General features: G+C 43.7%; 1 protein-coding gene across 1 annotated transcript; it reads left to right on the top strand.

Annotated features, from left to right (window-relative positions):
* The first annotated feature begins 3,114 nt into the window (after positions 1 to 3,114).
* On the top strand, positions 3,115 to 13,943 carry ovol1a (ovo-like zinc finger 1a). Its single transcript, XM_029759718.1, has 5 exons — positions 3,115 to 3,709; positions 9,160 to 9,437; positions 9,684 to 9,842; positions 10,555 to 10,699; positions 13,396 to 13,943. The coding sequence occupies exons 1-5, from the start codon at positions 3,610 to 3,612 to the stop codon at positions 13,725 to 13,727; spliced, it is 1,014 nt and encodes a 337-aa protein (XP_029615578.1). The 5' UTR covers positions 3,115 to 3,609; the 3' UTR covers positions 13,728 to 13,943.
* Positions 13,944 to 19,672: the final 5,729 nt, after the last annotated feature.

The raw sequence follows: 19,672 nt of genomic DNA, 5'->3' as shown, positions 1-19,672 counted from the left end.
TCAAAAGTTTGGGGTCACTTAGAAATCTCCTTGTTTTCCATGAAAACATACATGAAATGAGTTGTAAAATGAATAGGAAATAGGGTCAAGATGTTGACAAGGTTATAAATAATGATTTTTAATTGAAATAATAATTGTGTCCTTCAAACTTTGCTTTCATCAAAGAATCCTCCATTTGCAGCAATTACAGCCTTGCAGACCTTTGGCATTCTAGTTGTCAATTTGTTGAGGTAATCTGAAGAGATTTCACCCCAAGCTTCCTGAAGCACCTCCCACAAATTGGATTGGCTTGATGGGCACTTCTTACGTACCATACGGTCAAGCTGCTCCCACAACAGCTCAATAGCCAATAACCCTATTGAGATCCGGTGACTGTGCTGGCCACTCCATTATAGACAGAAAACCAGCTGACTGCTTCTTCTCTAAATAGTTATTGCATAGTTTGGAGCTGTGCTTTGGGTCATTGTCCCTTTGTTGGAGGAAATTGGCTCCAATTAAGCGCTGTCCACAGGGTATGGCATGGCGTTGCAAAATGGAGTGATAGCCTTCCTTCTTCAAGATCCCTTTAATCCTGTACAAATCTCCCATTTTACCACCACCAAAGCACCCCCAGACCATCACATTGCCTCCACCATGCTTGACAGATGACGTTCTGGTTAGAGCCAGTTGGCGCTGTTCTGTGAAGGGAGTAGTACACAGCATTGTACGAGATCTTCAGTTTCTTGGTAATTTCTCACATGGAATAGCCTTCATTTCTCAGAACAAGAATAGACTGATGAGTTTCAGAAGAAATGTATTTGTTTCTGGCCATTTTGAGCCTGTAATCGAACCCACAAATGCTGACGCTCTAGATACTCAACTAGTCTAAAGAAGGCCAGTGTTATTGCTTCTTTAATCAGAACAACATTTTTCAGCTGTGCCAACATAATTGCAAAAGGGTTTTCTAATGATCAATTAGCCTTTTAAAATGATAAACTTGGATTAGCTAACACAACGTGCCATTGGAACACAGGAGTGATGGTTGCTGATAATGGGCCTCTGTACACCTATGTAGATATTCCATTAAAAAATCTGCCATTTCCAACATTAACAATGTCTACACTGTATTTCTGATCAATTTGATGTTATTTAAATGGGCAACATTTTTTGTTTTTCTTTCAAAAACAAGGACATTTCTAAGTGACCCCAAACTTTTGAACGGTAGTGTATAAAGAGTTAAGATTAAGATATGATAAACTGTCAATCTTTACATTGTAAAAAAAAAGCCTTGGCAGAGCTTCAGAAAACAAACAGGAAGGAGGAGAGTAACAGGTACGGATGGACGGAGAGAGAGGAGGAGGTGAGTAACAGGTACGGATAGAGGGAGAGAGAGGAGGAGGAGAGTAACAGGTACGGATGGACGGAGAGAGAGAAGGTACGGATGGACGGAGAGAGAGAAGGTACGGATGGACGGAGAGAGAGGAGGAGGAGAGTAACAGGTACGGATAGAGGGAGAGAGAGGAGGAGGAGAGTAACAGGTACGGATGGACGGAGAGAGAGAAGGTACGGATGGACGGAGAGAGAGAAGGTACGGATGGACGGAGAGAGAGGAGGAGGAGAGTAACAGGTACGGATAGAGGGAGAGAGAGGAGGAGGAGAGTAACAGGTACGGATATAGGGAGAGAGAGGAGGAGGAGAGTAACAGGTACGGATAGAGGGAGAGAGAGGAGGACGAGAGTAACAGGTACGGATAGAGGGAGAGAGAGGAGGAGGAGAGTAACAGGTACGGATGGACGGAGAGAGAGAAGGTACGGATGGACGGAGAGAGAGAAGGTACGGATGGACGGAGAGAGAGGAGGAGGAGAGTAACAGGTACGGATAGAGGGAGAGAGAGGAGGAGGAGAGTAACAGGTACGGATATAGGGAGAGAGAGGAGGAGGAGAGTAACAGGTACGGATAGAGGGAGAGAGAGGAGGAGGAGAGTAACAGGTACGGATAGAGGGAGAAAGAGGAAGAGGAGAGTAACATGTACAAATGGAGGGAGAGAGAGGAGGAGGAGAGAAGCAAGAGAGAGAGAGAGAGAGAGAGAGAGAGAGAGAGAGAGAGAGAGAGAGGGGGGGTATGAGGGAGGCAGAAACCACTCCAACAGCCCAGGCAGCATACCGTTCATTCTATATCTCCACACACCCTGTTTCTCTTCCTTCTCTCACTCTCTCTCCTTCTCTCTCTATCCCTCCCTCTGTTATCCGCTCTCTATTCCTCCCTCACTCTACCTCCCCCATACTGAAACTATAGCTATCGTTTAATTATCAATGAAGAAATTACAAACAAACATTATTTTTGTTCTTTAAATCGCCCCTTTCATGTTCTATTTTGCTCTCTCTCTCTCTGTGTTTTGGTTTAAGGTGTTTCAGAGGGGTGAAGGGCTAGAGGTGTCTTGTAGGGGCTTGAGTGGTCGGGGGTGGGGGTAGAGGGTGACCTGGGGGGGGGGGGGGGGGAACAAATCAGAGAGACAAAGGGATAATGGTTAACAGTGGGGGTCTGTAAACACACAGTATGAGGGAGGGCAGGACAACACACACATTTGAGGGCGATTAATGGTCTTTACTATATACCTGACAGAGATTACAGAGATCTTTCAAACATGCAGGCCTATAATCTTGTCCTCCTGAGGGTAAGGTGTAGGATACATGTGTTATAATAATCAAATGATATGGAAGTTTCCATTGTAGTTTCAATGCACACTATTTATGTTGGTAAGAGCATGTCAACGTGCAGCCTCTATTGGCTGTGGCCTTCTGTGCTTGAGATATATATAACACACACACACACACACACACACACACAATAGCCTACTGCCTCCCACTATAGGTGTTACCTGTGCATCACTACGCCAAAATCTCTTCCACCTAACCAACTATTTCTCTCATGTCATTCTCTATCCTTCTCTAACCTACCTACCCCCTCCATTTTCCAATATATTTTCTACCCCTACTTCTCCTTCCCACCGCGAAACTGAATGGAGAAAGAGGGAGGGAGTAAAAAAAAAAAAAAAAAACCGGTCGAACAGGTAGTAGCCTAACCCAGGTTTGGTTTGTCACCGTTATTTCTGTGGCGCATGCGCGCTGCTACCTGTGCTTCCTGAATAAAGGAAAGGACTAGCCTACCTGTGTCGTGCATGGACCAACCTCTGAATTCACCGTGTTGCGTGGCGCTGAATCGGAATATCAGCGGTCTACCTGACAAACTCCCGTTACTTTAAGTCGAGGATAGAACGTAACCTTCAACTACGGGAACACCTGAACAAGCTACCTCACCTGTAGCGACGTCATTGCTGTTTTTGTGGAGTGTGTGGGCTTGGGGAGAAAAAGAACGGAGAAGAGAAGAAAAACGGGATAGAAGACAAACTGCGGAGCTACAAAGTTTGTTGTAGAGGTGGAGAACAGAAAGGAGGGAGGACTGCGCGACGAAAGCGAAGGGAACGATCCTTCCCCGGTTTATTTATTTTTTTCTTTCACGAGGGGAAGGTATATTTTTGAAGTCTTTTTTTTCCACCAGTTTACCTGGAGCGTATTGATTCTACAGAAAGTTGACCGAAGAGGACAGTTTAACCGTAAAACCAACCCGACCATGCCGCGAGCCTTCCTGGTAAAGAAGGCGAGATACTCGCCCTATAAGCGGAACTGGAGCGAGCTGCCAGACGACGAGCGCGGGGACGTGTATATACCAGGTGAGAGAGCTCGAGGATGGTGTTCCGTTAATGAACCATTTTGTTTCGGTGGAGCACGGGCAGCAGCACAGAATAAAATAACGGGAAATCAGCGTTCCATGACATTATTCAATCATTGTTTGGCTATAATTCATGATACATTGAAACGTTTAAAAAAATAATAATCACAAGCTTAAACTGTTACAATTATTTATCCAAAAGAGTTGGCTACATTCTGTAACAGTAGGCTATCGGGTTGGGAAGTTTTGGAAACTTTATTTTTTTACAATGTCATTCCAGGATAAATCATAGGCTAAGAGAACTTTTAACAACTTTCTTTGTGATTTTATTTCACTTTTTTTCTGTCTAAGGTAGGCTAATGTGTTTCAGTGTTGACACATTGCCTTGCAGTGGGCAAGGCCCAACTATAGCTTGTCATCGTTCCCATTTGAGCCACAACGATAACCACGACACCGTTACACCTCCTTCTGTCCGACCTTCAGACCCGAGTTGTTTCCTTGTAGGAGGGGGTGTGAAAACGGTTGCAACACTGCCCCAATCTACTTCACCCATATATACGGCCTGTCATATCTTGACTGTGCCTTGGTTGGCATGTAGGCAGCCTATACCCCTTCATAAAACAAGTGGATCTTGGTTTGCAATAATAGATTACAGATGTAGTCCTACTGTTGTAGGCTAGAACAGATAGGCATGTAACTGTTTGCCATGCAGTCTAAAATTAATTATATTTATTTAGTTATAGTCTGCACAGTAGCCGAATTCTTGCCACTGTTTTTGAGGAAGGTTTAACCTCCAATTCAGCCTTTGATGCTGTTTTGTGACAAACAAGTCACATCTATTGCATCTCCTCCATGCAAATTCAACGTACTTTTAATTGTATGTCTCTCTTTCGCGATCTTGAGAACAATCGCCATTGTGCCCCTGGGGTGTTTTATTGTTAGGGGCTGTGGTATCAGATAACCGAACCTAACGGGTTACTCCGCCACTCCCTGCCACTACCTCCCCCTCTCCCCCTGCGTGTGTGTGTGTGTGGGTGTGAGAGAGAGAGAGAGAGACCCCCTTCCCCCACAACCGTTACCTTTTAATCATTACCTTTTACATCCTTTAAAAGTCTATGGTACTGAAACTGACCGTTAGATTAGCCACCCGAACAGGAGATAGAATTCACTTCCTGAACTAATATATTTTTTTAAAACATTAACAACGGTTTGAATAACAAACAAACCAAACCTCTCAGTAAGTTTTTTTTTTGCTGATGTGCATTATTTGATTAGTATAATACGTTCTTATGAAACCATTTTAAAAACCAAGGCTATTTACCTCCAAAGATTTTGAACGTTAGGTTATTGCGTGAAGCGCCAAAACACCAGCAGTCGTCCAGGTGACAACGCCAGTAGCCTAGTTATTACCCAGCTATGTGAAGTTGTTTGCCCCACCGCCTCGACTTGTCACTCCAACTACAGCTCTGATCACTGTTCACACAATGCTTCCATGGTGTTTATCACCATTACGCGTTTAGCGTAGGTTAGGTTACACATTTCTCTCCATAATTCTGAGCAAGATAATTATATAAGTATAGAGTAGACAAACTATGAAACGTCTTTGCTTAGTAGCCATTGTATTATTTTAGCTTTGTAGCTTCAATGAATAAAGAGAACAGGAAATATATTTTTTCCAAGTTGAGAGAAAATAAGCCCGGTGCATAACAGTGCCTGTGCAAACTTGGGTAGAAGAATTATTCCTTGAGTGCGCGGGAAGGGTGTGCGCGTCCCCGCGTTCTGGTTAATGTTTAGGCTAGTAGATGCTGGGTGAAGTAACGGACTACAGTTTGGCTACTACCTTCGTCTCCCTACACACGGTCATACACCCTTAGCAAACACAACACACTACAGCATTACGCTCCGACCTATTGTTGACTCTCTGTCTCTCTGCAGGCGAGGTTCAAAACTCTTTCGTTTATATAATTATATTAAGTCTACAGTAGGCCTGAACGGTGTACTTCTCGTTAAACAGTTCGTTTCAGACTGTTAGATAGCATAAATTCGTTTTTTCAAAGACGAGATTGAACCAAGTTATCGAATATCATTAGTATAATATCTGTTTTTTTTTATGGACAGTTATTGTTCGGCTGGAGACGCGCGGCGCTGGTGTACAAGGGAGGGGTGAGCAAACAGCTCGACATTAACTCACCGACATGTCTAATCGGGTCATTGTGTGTGTGTGTGTGTGTGTTATCATTTAAAGTGAAATATGGCTTCAGTTGAGCCATTATTAAGAAACGGGTACTTTAATAAACGCAACTTCATCCTAAATGACGACCGGGAAGGATACCGTTATGACAAAACAATGGCTCTTGCTCTCATATATTTGCATGCATGATTTGCCAGTTATCCGATTGTCTCCTGACCTGTTATAGAATCAACAGATTCATTGTGTGCTTTACTATTCATTGGTCTCTGGAGTGGCGCAGCTGTCTAAGGCATTGTATCTCAGTGCAAGAGGCGTCACTACAGTCCCTGGTTCGAATCCAGGCTGTATAACATCCGGCTGTGATTTGGAGTCCCATAGGGTGGCGCACAATTCGGCCCAGCTTTGTTAAGGTTAGGCCATCTTTGTAAATAAGATTTTTCCTCTTAACTGACTTGCCTAGTTAAATATTTTTGGGTGTAAAAAAAAAAAATCTACTGATTTTACAGAACACATATACACACACACATACACACACACACACACACACACACACACTTCAACAATTACTGGCTCTAGGTGTTTGTAATGCAGTCAAATGGGAACGTCCCTGATCAAATATCATTAATAGTAACTAAAGATGTGCATCATTACCTTTCAAGACCATTCCAGATGCATCGATACATTTTAGTTAGATTACTCAAGTAGTATTTTACTGGATGACTTTTACTTGAGTCATTTTCTATCTTTTAGTCAAGTATGACAATTGGATACTTTTTCAACCACTGGTTAAAGCATTTAGTTGGCTCTGTTTCACCTGTGCTATTTAAGAGAGGCTGTCCCAGAGCTCCAGTTGTCTTGAGAGATGTGGAGGGTTAACACATTTAGTTAACTCTCCCTATCTTAATTTCTAGACAAACAATCCTTTATCTGATCTTCCCTGTTTTTTGTTTTGTTCCACTTTTTGGTTTGTTTCCTGTCTTTAAGTTTGGAGTGTTTTTGTTTTCTTCTTGTTTTCCTCTTCAGGGTAAATTTAGTGGGCGTTGGTGGGTGGCTTTTAGGTTCCAGGTGTTGTTGCTAGGCAACTTTCAGTGGACACCCCCCATGACTGTCTTTCAGAACCCAGCCCTAAAACTCCACCTGTTTCGTTTTGGTTGTTGTCAGTGGCTCTTTGTTAGTTCTCCCTTCTGTTTGAGCGACATTATTTGGTTTTCTAGCTGGGGAACGTAACAGTTTGAACCGATTCGGTTTGATTAGAGAACAAATCAATTTGATTCGGTTGGATGTGATATGATTTGATGCACTAACATTTGTTGTATAAACACATTCATTTTCCATTCTAAATTCAAATCTGCTGTAGATGGATCTGTCTGAGTTGACGTGTGTGTGTGTGTGTGTGTGTGTGTGTGTGTGTGTGTATTTACTATGTAGGCACCTGAGCAGACATAAGGGAGAACTAGGCATCTACCACTTTCAGATTAGGGCCATAAGGGAGAATTAGCCATCTACCACTATCAGATTAGGGCCATAAGGGAGAATTAGCCATCTACCACTATCAGATTAGGGCCATAAGGGAGAATTAGCCATCTACCACTATCAGATTAGGGCCATAAGGGATAATTAGCCATCTACCACTATCAGATTAGGGCCATAAGGGAGAATTAGCCATCTACCACTATCAGATTAGGGCCATAAGGGAGAATTAGCTATCTACCACTATCAGATTAGAGCCATAAAGGAGAATTAGCCATCTACCACTATCAGATTAGGGCCATAAGGGAGAATTAGCTATCTACCACTATCAGATTAGAGCCATAAAGGAGAATTAGCCATCTACCACTATCAGATTAGGGCCATAAGGGAGAATTAGCCATCTACCACTATCAGATTAGAGCCATAAGGGAGAATTAGCCATCTACCACTATCAGATTAGGGGGGGGGGGGTATAGCCTGTGTTTGTCTCCACACTTTGGTTCTGAAATCACCATCACCCAATAATTAACTAGACTAGTAATTTTTGCAGATTAAGAGTTTGAGCTAGTAATGTATAAATATGTATTGTTTACAAATTGGCTATGACATAGCCAATTAATAGATAGCACAATTTTGGATTTCACCCTCGTCTTACAATACAAATGGTTGTGAACGTTTTGGACGTTTTTACTGAGAGATTTTGTCCTCTGGTTTCGGCCATACCAGTACACCCCCTCGCTATACAGGATAAAGTTGATTGTTTCATATCTAAAAATAACCATAAAAACTGATTTGTTAAAAGCAAAACAACCAAAACTATTGCTGATGGTGAACAATCAAAATAAAATCTATTGTAACCTCTGTTAAGGTTTTAGGAGGTATAGACAAATTAGTTTATCTCCGCTAGCTTGGTAAAACACCATTTTTTTTAAACATCCCATAGATAACAATTACCTAGTAAATGACATAGGTTGTCACTCAACTAATAAAGCCTAATATAACACGTTGCCATTTTAGCATTTTGAATGCTGAAGGTGCCAAGATCAGGAACAGGCCGTCTACCTCTCATTGGTCAGCATCCGAAGCTGAGCTCAGTGCTCACTTTGACTAGGCTGTTGATATTGCCTGGGGTTGTTCAGCATATAAAATGACTTATAGATCGATGTCTGTCAACGCAGTTACATGTAGTTAAATCAGTTGTCACAAAAGATGAGAGGTATTTTCGGGATGGGAGTTTGAATCGATTTTTCTGACCGACGCATGCTATTTGGATCAGTTTGGGGGTCTGAGGACCAATAAACTTGTATCTAAAGCATTTGAATCGGGGACCGATGGGAATCAGTGAATCGTTACAATGTCTCTGTGATTCTAATAGGGATGTATGTAACAGGTTGAATAGGATAGGTAACCTTTGCTACAAACACAAGTGCACACAGAGCAGTGAGACACAAATACTGTATATGGCTGCGGAGGTGCATGCGCGTGTGTGTGTGTGTGTGTGTGTGTGTGTGTGTGTGTGTGTGTGTGTGTGTGTGTTTAAGGAGCGTATAGTACCAACCTGTGTCTCTGGACTGGCTGGTCAGACTGGTCCAACGGTAACTAGACTGTGTGTGACATGGGCCTTCCCTGGCATACTTTAAACAGACAATTAGACACCACCCACGCTCTTATCTTGAACTTTTTCTCTCTGTCCTTCTAGTGTGCGTGACTGTGCCATAATATATCCAATTCTTAGGTTATATCTTATATATATATTCTTATATCGTGTCCTTTCTCTCTGTCCGTTTCAGTGTCCGTCTTCCCCGTGCCCTTATTGGAGGAAACTGAAGCCAGTCTAGCAGAGACCGGCCCCTGTCTCGCCACGACGACGCACTACGAATACACCAAATACACACAGTCACACTCAGTGCGCAGCGTGATGACCCCTACAGCGGAGATGCCCTCGTGCACGGTGCTGGGTCAACCCCAGAGCCCTGGTCAGGAGTTAGAGGTCACAGGGTTACAGGTCACAGGGTTAGAGGTGAAGAGGAGAGCACAGAGCAGCACCTATGTCCGCTCCAAAATCAAGGTGAGTGACTGAGGCATTATGAGAATTATGGGGGGGGGTCTTTTTTTTAATTTATTTTTATTTATGTAATCGTGTTTGGTTTTCTGAGAATATAAGAATATACAATTATCGCCTGTGACCAACTTTTTTTATTCGCTCTTTCCCCCATCCTTCTCAATCCCTCTTCTATCCCATTCGCTCCATCTCTCTCTCTTTATCCCATTTTCTCCATCTCTCTCTCTCTCTTTATCTCTGTCTCTTCTATAGGTGACAACAGGTGAGCTACCCAGTGAGATTCCAATACCTCCCCAGCCTTCCGTCCCCAAAATCACCACCACACCTGTTTCCTTGACGACGTCCCCTACTGCCCTGGTCTCCACAGTAACGAAGTCAGGGACAGGTGCTCAAGCGCCGTTCGTGTGCAAGGTATGTCACGACCCTCTCACCCTTCCTCTCCCTTCTAACCCATTCTCTCCATCCCTGTCTCAATCCCCCTCTCCCTTCTAACCCATTCTCTCCATCCCTGTCTCAATCCCATGTCTTCCTCCCTAACCCATCTCCTTCTCCTCTTCCTCCCTAACCCATCTCCTTCTCCTCTTCCTCCCTAACCCATCTCTCTCTCCTCTTCCTCCCTAACCCATCTCTCTCTCCTCTTCCTCCCTAACCCATCTCTCTCTCCTCTTCCTCCCTAACCCATCTCTCTCTCCTCTTCCTCTGTAACCCCTTTCTCTCTCCATGTCTTCCTCCCTAACCCATCTCTCTCTCCTCTTCCTCCCTAACCCATCTCTCTCTCCATGTCTTCCTCCCTAACCCATCTCTCTCTCCTCTTCCTCCCTAACCCATCTCTCTCTCCTCTTCCTCTGTAACCCCTTTCTCTCTCCATGTCTTCCTCCCTAACCCATCTCTCTCTCCATGTCTTCCTCCCTAACCCATCTCTCTCTCCTCTTCCTCCCTAACCCATCTCTCTCTCCATGTCTTCCTCCCTAACCCATCTCTCTCTCCTCTTCCTCTGTAACCCATCTCTCTCTCCTCTTCCTCCCTAACCCATCTCTCTCTCCATGTCTTCCTCCCTAACCCATCTCTCTCTCCTCTTCCTCCCTAACCCATCTCTCTCTCCTGTTCCTGTGTAACCCATCAGATGTGCCAGAAGGTGTTCCAGTACCAGAGGATGTTGAACAGGCACCTGAAGTGTCACAGTGATACTAAGAGACACCTGTGTAACCACTGTGGTAAAGGATTTAACGACACCTTCGACCTGAAGAGACACGTCAGAACACACACAGGTAGGACGCACACACGCGCACATTCACACACACATTCACACACACACACACACACACAGGTAGGAAACACACACACACACACAGGTAGGAAACACACACACACGTGACACACACACAAGTAGGACACACACACAGGTAGGACACACACACACTCAGGTAGGACACACACACACTCAGGTAGGTCACACACACACAGGTAGGACACACACACTCAGGTAGGTCACACACACACAGGTAGGACACACACACACACTCAGGTAGGTCACACACACAGGTAGGACACACATACAGGAGCACGGACAGAAAGGCGAACAGACTCACCAGTACACCACACCAACCACTAACCAATCCACCCACCCCACACTCCACCCCACACTCCACACCCCGTTTCTCCACCTAGTGCTACTCCATCTCCTCTCGTCCCGCTTCTCTGCCTCCATCTCTAACCCATCACTCCCTCCATCTCTAACCCATCACTCCCTCCATTCTAACCCATCACTCCCTCCATTCTAACCCATCACTCCCTCCATCTCTAACCCATCACTCCCTCCATTCTAACCCATCACTCCCTCCATTCTACCCCATCACTCCTTCCATCTCTAACCCATCACTCCCTCCATTCTAACCCATCTCTCTCTCCATCTCTAACCCTTCTCTCTCTCCATCTCTACCCCATCTCTCTCTCCATCTCTCTCTCCATCTCTAACCCTTCTCTCTCTCCATCTCTACCCCATCACTCCCTCCATCTCTAACCCTTCTCTCTCTCCATCTCTAACCCTTCTCTCTCTCCATCTCTACCCCATCTCTCTCTCCATCTCTCTCTCCATCTCTAACCCTTCTCTCTCTCCATCTCTACCCCATCACTCCCTCCATCTCTAACCCTTCTCTCTCTCCATCTCTAACCCATCACTCTCTCCATCTCTAACCCTTCTCTCTCTCCATCTCTACCCCATCACTCCCTCCATCTCTACCCCATCTCTCTCTCCATCTCTACCCCATCACTCCCTCCATCTCTAACCCATCTCTCTCCATCTCTCTCTCCATCTCTCTCTCCATCTCTACCCCATCACTCCCTCCATCTCTACCCCATCACTCCCTCCATCTCTACCCCATCTCTCTCTCCATCTCTACCCCATCACTCCCTCCATCTCTACCCCATCACTCCCTCCATCTCTACCCCATCTCTCTCTCCATCTCTACCCCATCACTCCCTCCATCTCTCTCTCCATCTCTCTCTCCATCTCTACCCCATCACTCCCTCCATCTCTCTCTCCATCTCTCTCTCCATCTCTACCCCATCACTCCCTCCATCTCTAACCTATCTCTCTCCATCTCTACCCCATCTCTCCCTCCATTCTAACCCTTCTCTCTCTCCATCTCTAACTCATCTCTCTCTCCATCTCTAACCCATCTCTCTCTCCATCTCTAACCTATCTCTCTCCATCTCTACCCCATCTCTCCCTCCATTCTAACCCTTCTCTCTCTCCAACTCTAACCCATCTCTCCCTCCATTCTAACCCTTCTCTCTCTCCATCTCTAACCCTTCTCTCTCTCCATCTCTACCCCATCACTCCCTCCATCTCTCTCTCCATCTCTCTCTCCATCTCTAACCCATCTCTCCCTCCATCTCTAACCCATCTCTCTCCATCTCTAACCCATCTCTCTCCATCTCTAACCCATCTCTCTCTCCATCTCTAACCCTTCTCTCTCTCCATCTCTAACCCATCTCTCTCCATCTCTAACCCATCTCTCCCTCCATCTCTACCCCATCACTCCCTCCATCTCTCTCTCCATCTCTCTCTCCATCTCTACCCCATCACTCCCTCCATCTCTAACCTATCTCTCTCCAACTCTAACCCATCTCTCCCTCCATTCTAACCCTTCTCTCTCTCCATCTCTAACCCTTCTCTCTCTCCATCTCTACCCCATCACTCCCTCCATCTCTCTCTCCATCTCTCTCTCCATCTCTAACCCATCTCTCTCTCCATCTCTAACCCATCTCTCTCTCCATCTCTAACCCATCTCTCCCTCCATCTCTAACCCATCTCTCCCTCCATTCTAACCCTTCTCTCTCTCCAACTCTAACCCATCTCTCCCTCCATTCTAACCCTTCTCTCTCTCCATCTCTAACCCTTCTCTCTCTCCATCTCTAACCCTTCTCTCTCTCCATCTCTACCCCATCACTCCCTCAATCTCTCTCTCCATCTCTCTCTCCATCTCTAACCTATCTCTCTCTCCATCTCTAACCCATCTCTCCCTCCATCTCTAACCCATCTCTCCCTCCATCTCTAACCCATCTCTCTCTCCATCTCTAACCCATCTCTCTCTCCATCTCTAACCCATCTCTCTCCATCTCTAACCCATCTCTCTCTCCATCTCTAACCCATCACTCCCTCCAACTCTAACCCATCTCTCCCTCCATTCTAACCCTTCTCTCTCTCCATCTCTAACCCTTCTCTCTCTCCATCTCTAACCCTTCTCTCTCTCCATCTCTCTCTCCATCTCTCTCTCCATCTCTAACCCATCTCTCTCTCCATCTCTAACCCATCTCTCCCTCCATCTCTAACCCATCTCTCCCTCCATCTCTAACCCTTCTCTCTCTCCATCTCTAACCCTTCTCTCTCTCCATCTCTAACCCTTCTCTCTCTCCATCTCTAACCCTTCTCTCTCTCCATCTCTAACCCTTCTCTCTCTAGGAGTGCGTCCCTACAAGTGTTCTCTCTGTGACAAGGCCTTCACCCAGCGCTGCTCTCTGGAGTCTCACATGAAGAAGATCCACGGTGTGACCCTGCAGTACGCCTATAAGGAGAGACGCAACAAGCTCTATGTCTGTGAGGAGTGTGGCCACACCGCCCCTTCCCAGGATACACTGCTCAAACACTACCACGCCCTTCACCCCAACTCCGCCTTCCTGAGGGGGAAGGGGCTGAAAGGGGGGCGAGGGGCAGGGGGGGAGGAGTCGATGCCTGGGTCGCCGCTTTCGAATGATCAGGATAGTGATGATACTACAGGGTCGGGGGTGCAGTAGAAAGAAGGGGATGAAGGAGAGAGGAAGGGTAGGAATAGGATAACGGTTGTCTTTGTCAAAACTGTCGTCAGGTTAATCTGAAAAGTTAAGGGATACGTCCATTATAAATACGAAACAACGTGTGAGATTAGGATTGAGATTATGCCCAGTTTGAGATTATTCAGGGTTTTACATGGAACTCTCCTCCCGATGTAGATTATCTGTACAAAGAAAAAACACAACACTATATATTCAGTAAAGGGATTAATATATTTAAATATGTACTTTGCTATGAATTTATATTGTGTGTTTTAATGCTATTATGCATTTGATTGATGAAAAATAACCAATGTTTGTTTTGGGTTTACACTACTGAAAGTTCCAAATGGTGGGCTATAGGAAATCTTTTGCACAACTACTGTACACTATACTCTATATGATTGTTGTATCTACTGCAATACCAAGGTTGGGCTCAATTTCTTTTCAATTCCAGTCAATTCAGGAATACACTGAAATTCCAATTCTCTTCAATGCTTTTGATTGGAATTAGTTTTACATTCTGAAATGAAATGGAATTGACCCCAACCCTGTCTTATACAACTGTAACGACTGCTGAAAGACAGAGATTGTGAAACAAAGTGTCAGTCACGTTTACATTCATATCCAATAGGACTTGGAAGGGATCCAACTTCTACAGAAGAGATTACTACTTGCATACTGGAAAAGCACAGTGAGATTATTCTAGCCTGGTCTCAGATCTGTTTGTGCTGTGTAGCCATCTCCAATCCGCTATAGCCTGGTCCCAGATCTGTTTGTGCTGTGTAGCCATCTCCACTCCGCTATAGCCTGGTCTCAGATCTGTTTGTGCTGTGTAGCCATCTCCACTCCGCTATAGCCTGGTCTCAGATCTGTTTGTGCTGTGTAGCCATCTCCAATCCGCTATAGCCTGGTCCCAGATCTGTTTGTGCTGTGTAGCCATCTCCACTCCGCTATAGCCTGGTCTCAGATCTGTTTATGCTGTGTAGCCATCTCCACTCCGCTATAGCCTGGTCTCAGATCTGTTTGTGCTGTGTAGCCATCTCCACTCCGCTATAGCCTGGTCTCAGATCTGTTTGTGCTGTGTAGCCATCTCCACTCCGCTATAGCCTGGTCTCAGATCTGTTTGTGCTGTACAACCATGGTGTTTGACAAGACTATATCCATAGAATTGGCAAGACAATACACAGATCTGGTACCAGGCTAAGATTGTATAGGATTTACATACTGATTCTCAGGTTAGAATACACTCCACTATATAACGCTGTTGGTTTTGATATGTTTTCTATAAGTGGTCTTTGTTGTGGGTTAATGTATAGAAACGCTATTATCCTTTCATATCAATGTGTTTTGAATTTGTTCTGGTGTTTTCATTTTTTTTTCTTCTATAAGTGGCTTTGTTGTTTTTGAGTGTGATTCGGCACTCGATTCTTGGCCAGTGTATGTGTGTATACTGTATAAGTGCCTGACTACTCATAAGGGAAAGACAACCAGAAGGCTATCGATGCATGGTACAGAATTATATTATATTTTCTATAACTGTACAATATAGTATATACACTGAAAATATATAAAGAGGTTTTTCTATTTATGAACAGGTGTTTGAATGACTACTATATTAATGGGTTTTTGTTTTCTGTGAATATATATATTTTTTACGATCATTCTAATGTGACTTGTATCAAATTGTATTTTATTATATGTATCAGAACTCGGCAACTCGGAAATTTCCAACTTGGAAACTCGTTGTAGAAAAATGAGGTCCAATTTTTGGTTCCACTAGGAAAGTATCATAATCAACCAATTGGAAGCTCTACGTAAAAAAAAATATCGTATGCAAATTTGAACTCTGAGGTTCTGATTTTCCAAGTTGTCTTGAATGCGGCATTTGAAAGAGTTTCTTCCCATGTTGCCAACTTGTTGAAGGTCTCGTTTTGCAAGATTGTTTTCCTGGTGTGTTTGATGGGTGTGGTGGATTGTGGATGCTGCTGTATGTTCAGTGACTCTTACTTTGACAATCATGGCGAGGTTGGTTGTTGCTCAATATTAAATCTGTTTCCTGGAAAGTATCCGTCTTCCGCCTAGTGTGTGTGTGTGTGTGTGAGGGAGGGAGAGGTGATAGACAGAGGGGGGAGAGAGAAAGAGAGAGAGAGGGGAGCAAGAGTGGATGAGGGAGAGAGAGAGAGAAATATAGAGAGTAGGTGGGTGTAGACGTCTGTGAGGCAGTGGATTCCTGTTGGTCGTTGTTGGGTCTTGTTGGTGGAATCCAACGGAATCTCTTCTTGTGCGTTCTGGTTCCCGAGGGACGATTTTCAACGTTAACGGCACATGGGAGCCTGCTTTGCATAAGGCAAAACCGTTGCATAACGGTCTATTTATCTGGGTATCATTAGGCTACGCATTTTGTAGTCTAATAGATAACAAACAATAATACCCATTTTGAAAGTCGCGTGTTTACTGACGTAATATTTCATTATAATGAATTGAAAGTGAGAAAGTAAACCAACGGTGTTTCAGTTATTGTGAATATTTATATAAAAGGTTAACAATTAGTTTGCATGTAGGCTTCCAACCTCGAGTTTATTTACATTTTCGTCATTTAGCAGAAGCTCTTATCCAGAGCGACTTACAGGAGAAATTATTTTATTTTACTTATTTAACCATAATTTAACTAGTCAGTTAAGAACGAATCTTATTTAGAATGACGGCCTACCCTGGCCAAACCCACTACAAACCTGGGCCAATTGTGCGCCGCCCTATGGGACTCCCAATCACGGCCGGTTGTGATACAGTCCAGAATTGAACCAGGGTCTGTAGTGACGCCTCTAGCACTGAGATGCAGTGCCTTAGACCGCTGCACCGCTTGGGAGAGTTAAGTGCTTTGCTCAAGGGTTTATGATATAATTATTTTGTGCATGAAGCTACATTGTAGCATGTTGTCTTCACTTGATACAATACATATATTTGTCACTTTTACGTTTGCATTCTCGTCGGCAGATGGCGCAATCGGATTGTATCAAACGTTCCTCCATTCATGTAACATTTCACAAATGCAAGATGTACACTTACTGTACACTGATTAAACCGGGTTTAACAGTTGCAGCCTAATTTGTGGCATCTGTCTTCCGTTCACACCGACTATCAGCACATGTAGTTGCCGGTCTTCCGTCTGTTTTCCATAAACAAGCCCTGTAACATGCCTTATGCGAACCATATAAAGGTGTGAGTGTAATTGAACCTTTTTGTTTTTTTACAATTATTTCAAGCTTATATGAAAGATACGTTCCTTATATTTCCAAACCCGTACCGCAAGCGATGCGTGTTAACGTTTAGTAAGCGTCAAGGCTCCTAAAACTACCACCGCCAGAAGATACTAGCTATAATCAATAGGCGTTTAAGGTACTTAGTGTCAATGACCACGTTTACATGTACACCAATATCCCGTTATTTATCGGGATAATCAAGTATTATGTTTTTGAGTTGACCGCATATAAACATAATATCGCGAAAAAAACGGATAAGATGCTTGGGATATGCAGATTTTAGACATAGTGTGCTGTGGCATGTAAACATTTTATCCCGTTTACTGTTGTTTTTCACGCAGGCTGTTTCGCATATCATGAGTGTTGTGATGTTTTCATCTGATTGACAAACAAATCCACGTCAAAAACTGAGCTACCTGTACAGTATAGTCCACCATAATTCTATAAAAACTTTCTGCTTATAATTTCTGACATTCAGTAGGCAATAGTTTTATAATTTCCGACATGTGTTGGTCAACTATATTTTAGATACATGCAGATATTCTTGTATAACTTGTTGCCCCAGAACACCAGTAAAGTTGTGTGTTTCATTTAGTGACCGGGAAGAACACGCAATAACTCCAAAACAGTGGATAGGTTGGTCCTGTCTGCTTGCATAACAGTGTCAAAAATAACACATTACACAAGAGTCGCTTTTTCTAAACAAAAAAATTCTCAACTCCTGTTCCCAAGACAAAATTAACATTTGTTGTATCATTTTACTGCAAGAAATACATAATTCTGCACGATTTTATATTATGCTACATGAGAGGTTATAGGCCTACATTCAGCGTCTATATTTCAGTTACTATTCCATTTAACCCATATTAACTTAAATGGGGAATATTCTGTTTATTCATGAGTGGGATATCAAAGGTGCACAGTAAACCGCTCATCCTGAATATCTGTAAAACTGTGTGCATCATCCAACAGCTGTTAAACAAGTTCTTCTGGTTCTCAAAAGTACCGTGACTTTTCTTTTTAGTTCAGTTGAGTAGGCTATTTGAATTAAACATATTGATCAAATATAGTCTTTAATTGAATGCTTGTTTTTCGGCCGCAGCTGTTTTCTTCACACGTTTTTTTTGTTTTTTTGCACATGCGCAAAGAGTTTCTAAAACGGGAAAAGGTGTTTTGGGAGGTGGACCAAATCATCAACAACAACAACACTCTGCATGCTTTCTCTTTCTCTGTTTTGCAGTACCATTATCTATGTGACTAGACTAGAGACAGACTCTCACAGTGATGCCAGCTCCTGAACAGGTGTGACAAAGTGAAAATGTAGAGTTTCCGTCAACCTCGCACGCAATGTAGATCTCAAAGCACGCCGCAGTTCGCCGGAGTAGTGGGTGAAACCATTCACATCAGGAAAAGGTGTGATACAAATAACGTTTCCTTTTATTATGTGTTGTGTGAATTAATACGAATATTTGCTGCCATTGTGGTAAGGTTGGTAATACGAGAGGTCTTCGGACGTACCATTTTTGTATTATTTTCTTTGAAAGAACAACTAGTGGGATGAGTGCTTCTCTCCCTTCTCTCCTCAGTCAGAGAGATATTCCGAGAGCAGGTTTGTCTCCTTTCTTTGTTTATTAAAAAAAACACATAAAAAACACTTAAAACTGTATAATACAATAGTGTCTTTGGAAAAAGGGTTCACATATCGCAAAGTCAATAGCGAATGAGACTTTGTATATATTTATCTTCATGTATTTAAGGCCTATTTCGGCAAGTTAACCCACGTTTTTATGCTGGTTTAGCTAGCCATGTTATTGACGGGCTAACTAGCACCGTCGGTCACTGCACTAGAATGTCACGCTAGCTATTGCTAGCAGGTTGAAATATTGAAATATTAAGTGAATGTTTATTTTCTTACTACCTTAAAATGTTTATATGTTAAGAGTTGTACTTGTGCTCTGTATTTGTGGATTAATATCACTTGACATTGAGGGCATGTATCACTACTTTTGCTCCTATCTAAAATATATACTGCTCAAAAAAATAAAGGGAACACTTAAACAACACAATGTAACTCCAAGTCAATCACACTTCTGTGAAATCAAACTGTCCACTTAGGAAGCAACACTGATTGACAAATTTCACATGCTGTTGTGCAAATGGAATAGACAACAGGTGGAAATTATAGGCAATTAGCAAGACACCCCCAATAAAGGAGTGGTTCTGCAGGTGGGGACCACAGACCACTTCTCAGTTCCTATGCTTCCTGGCTGATGTTTTGGTCACTTTTGAATGCTGGCGGTGCTTTCACTCTAGTGGTAGCATGAGACGGAGTCTACAACCCACACAAGTGGCTCAGGTAGTGCAGCTCATCCAGGATGGCACATCAATGCGAGCTGTGGCAAGAAGGTTTGCTGTGTCTGTCAGCGTAGTGTCCAGAGCATGGAGGCGCTACCAGGAGACAGGCCAGTACATCAGGAGACGTGGAGGAGGGCAACAACCCAGCAGCAGGACCGTTACCTCCGCCTTTGTGCAAGGAGGAGCACTGCCAGAGCCCTGCAAAATGACCTCCAGCAGGCCACAAATGTGCATGTGTCTGCTCAAACGGTAAGAAACAGACTCCATGAGGGTGGTATGAGGGCTCGACGTCCACAGGTGGGGGTTGTGCTT

This window comes from Salmo trutta, chromosome 8 (assembly GCF_901001165.1).
Source record: "Salmo trutta chromosome 8, fSalTru1.1, whole genome shotgun sequence".
Taxonomy (NCBI): domain Eukaryota; kingdom Metazoa; phylum Chordata; class Actinopteri; order Salmoniformes; family Salmonidae; genus Salmo; species Salmo trutta.
Note: the sequence above shows the minus strand (reverse complement) of the source record. Positions and strands in the feature narration are given on the sequence as shown.

Bases quoted from the DNA above. Each gene is read 5' to 3' on its own strand.
- ovol1a (XM_029759718.1), top strand. From the start codon at position 3,610: ATGCCGCGAGCCTTCCTGGTAAAGAAGGCGAGATACTCGCCCTATAAG. The intron at 9,438-9,683 runs GTGAGTGACTGA...TCTCTTCTATAG, and splicing joins ATGTCCGCTCCAAAATCAAG to GTGACAACAGGTGAGCTACC. The intron at 9,843-10,554 runs GTATGTCACGAC...GTAACCCATCAG, and splicing joins AAGCGCCGTTCGTGTGCAAG to ATGTGCCAGAAGGTGTTCCA.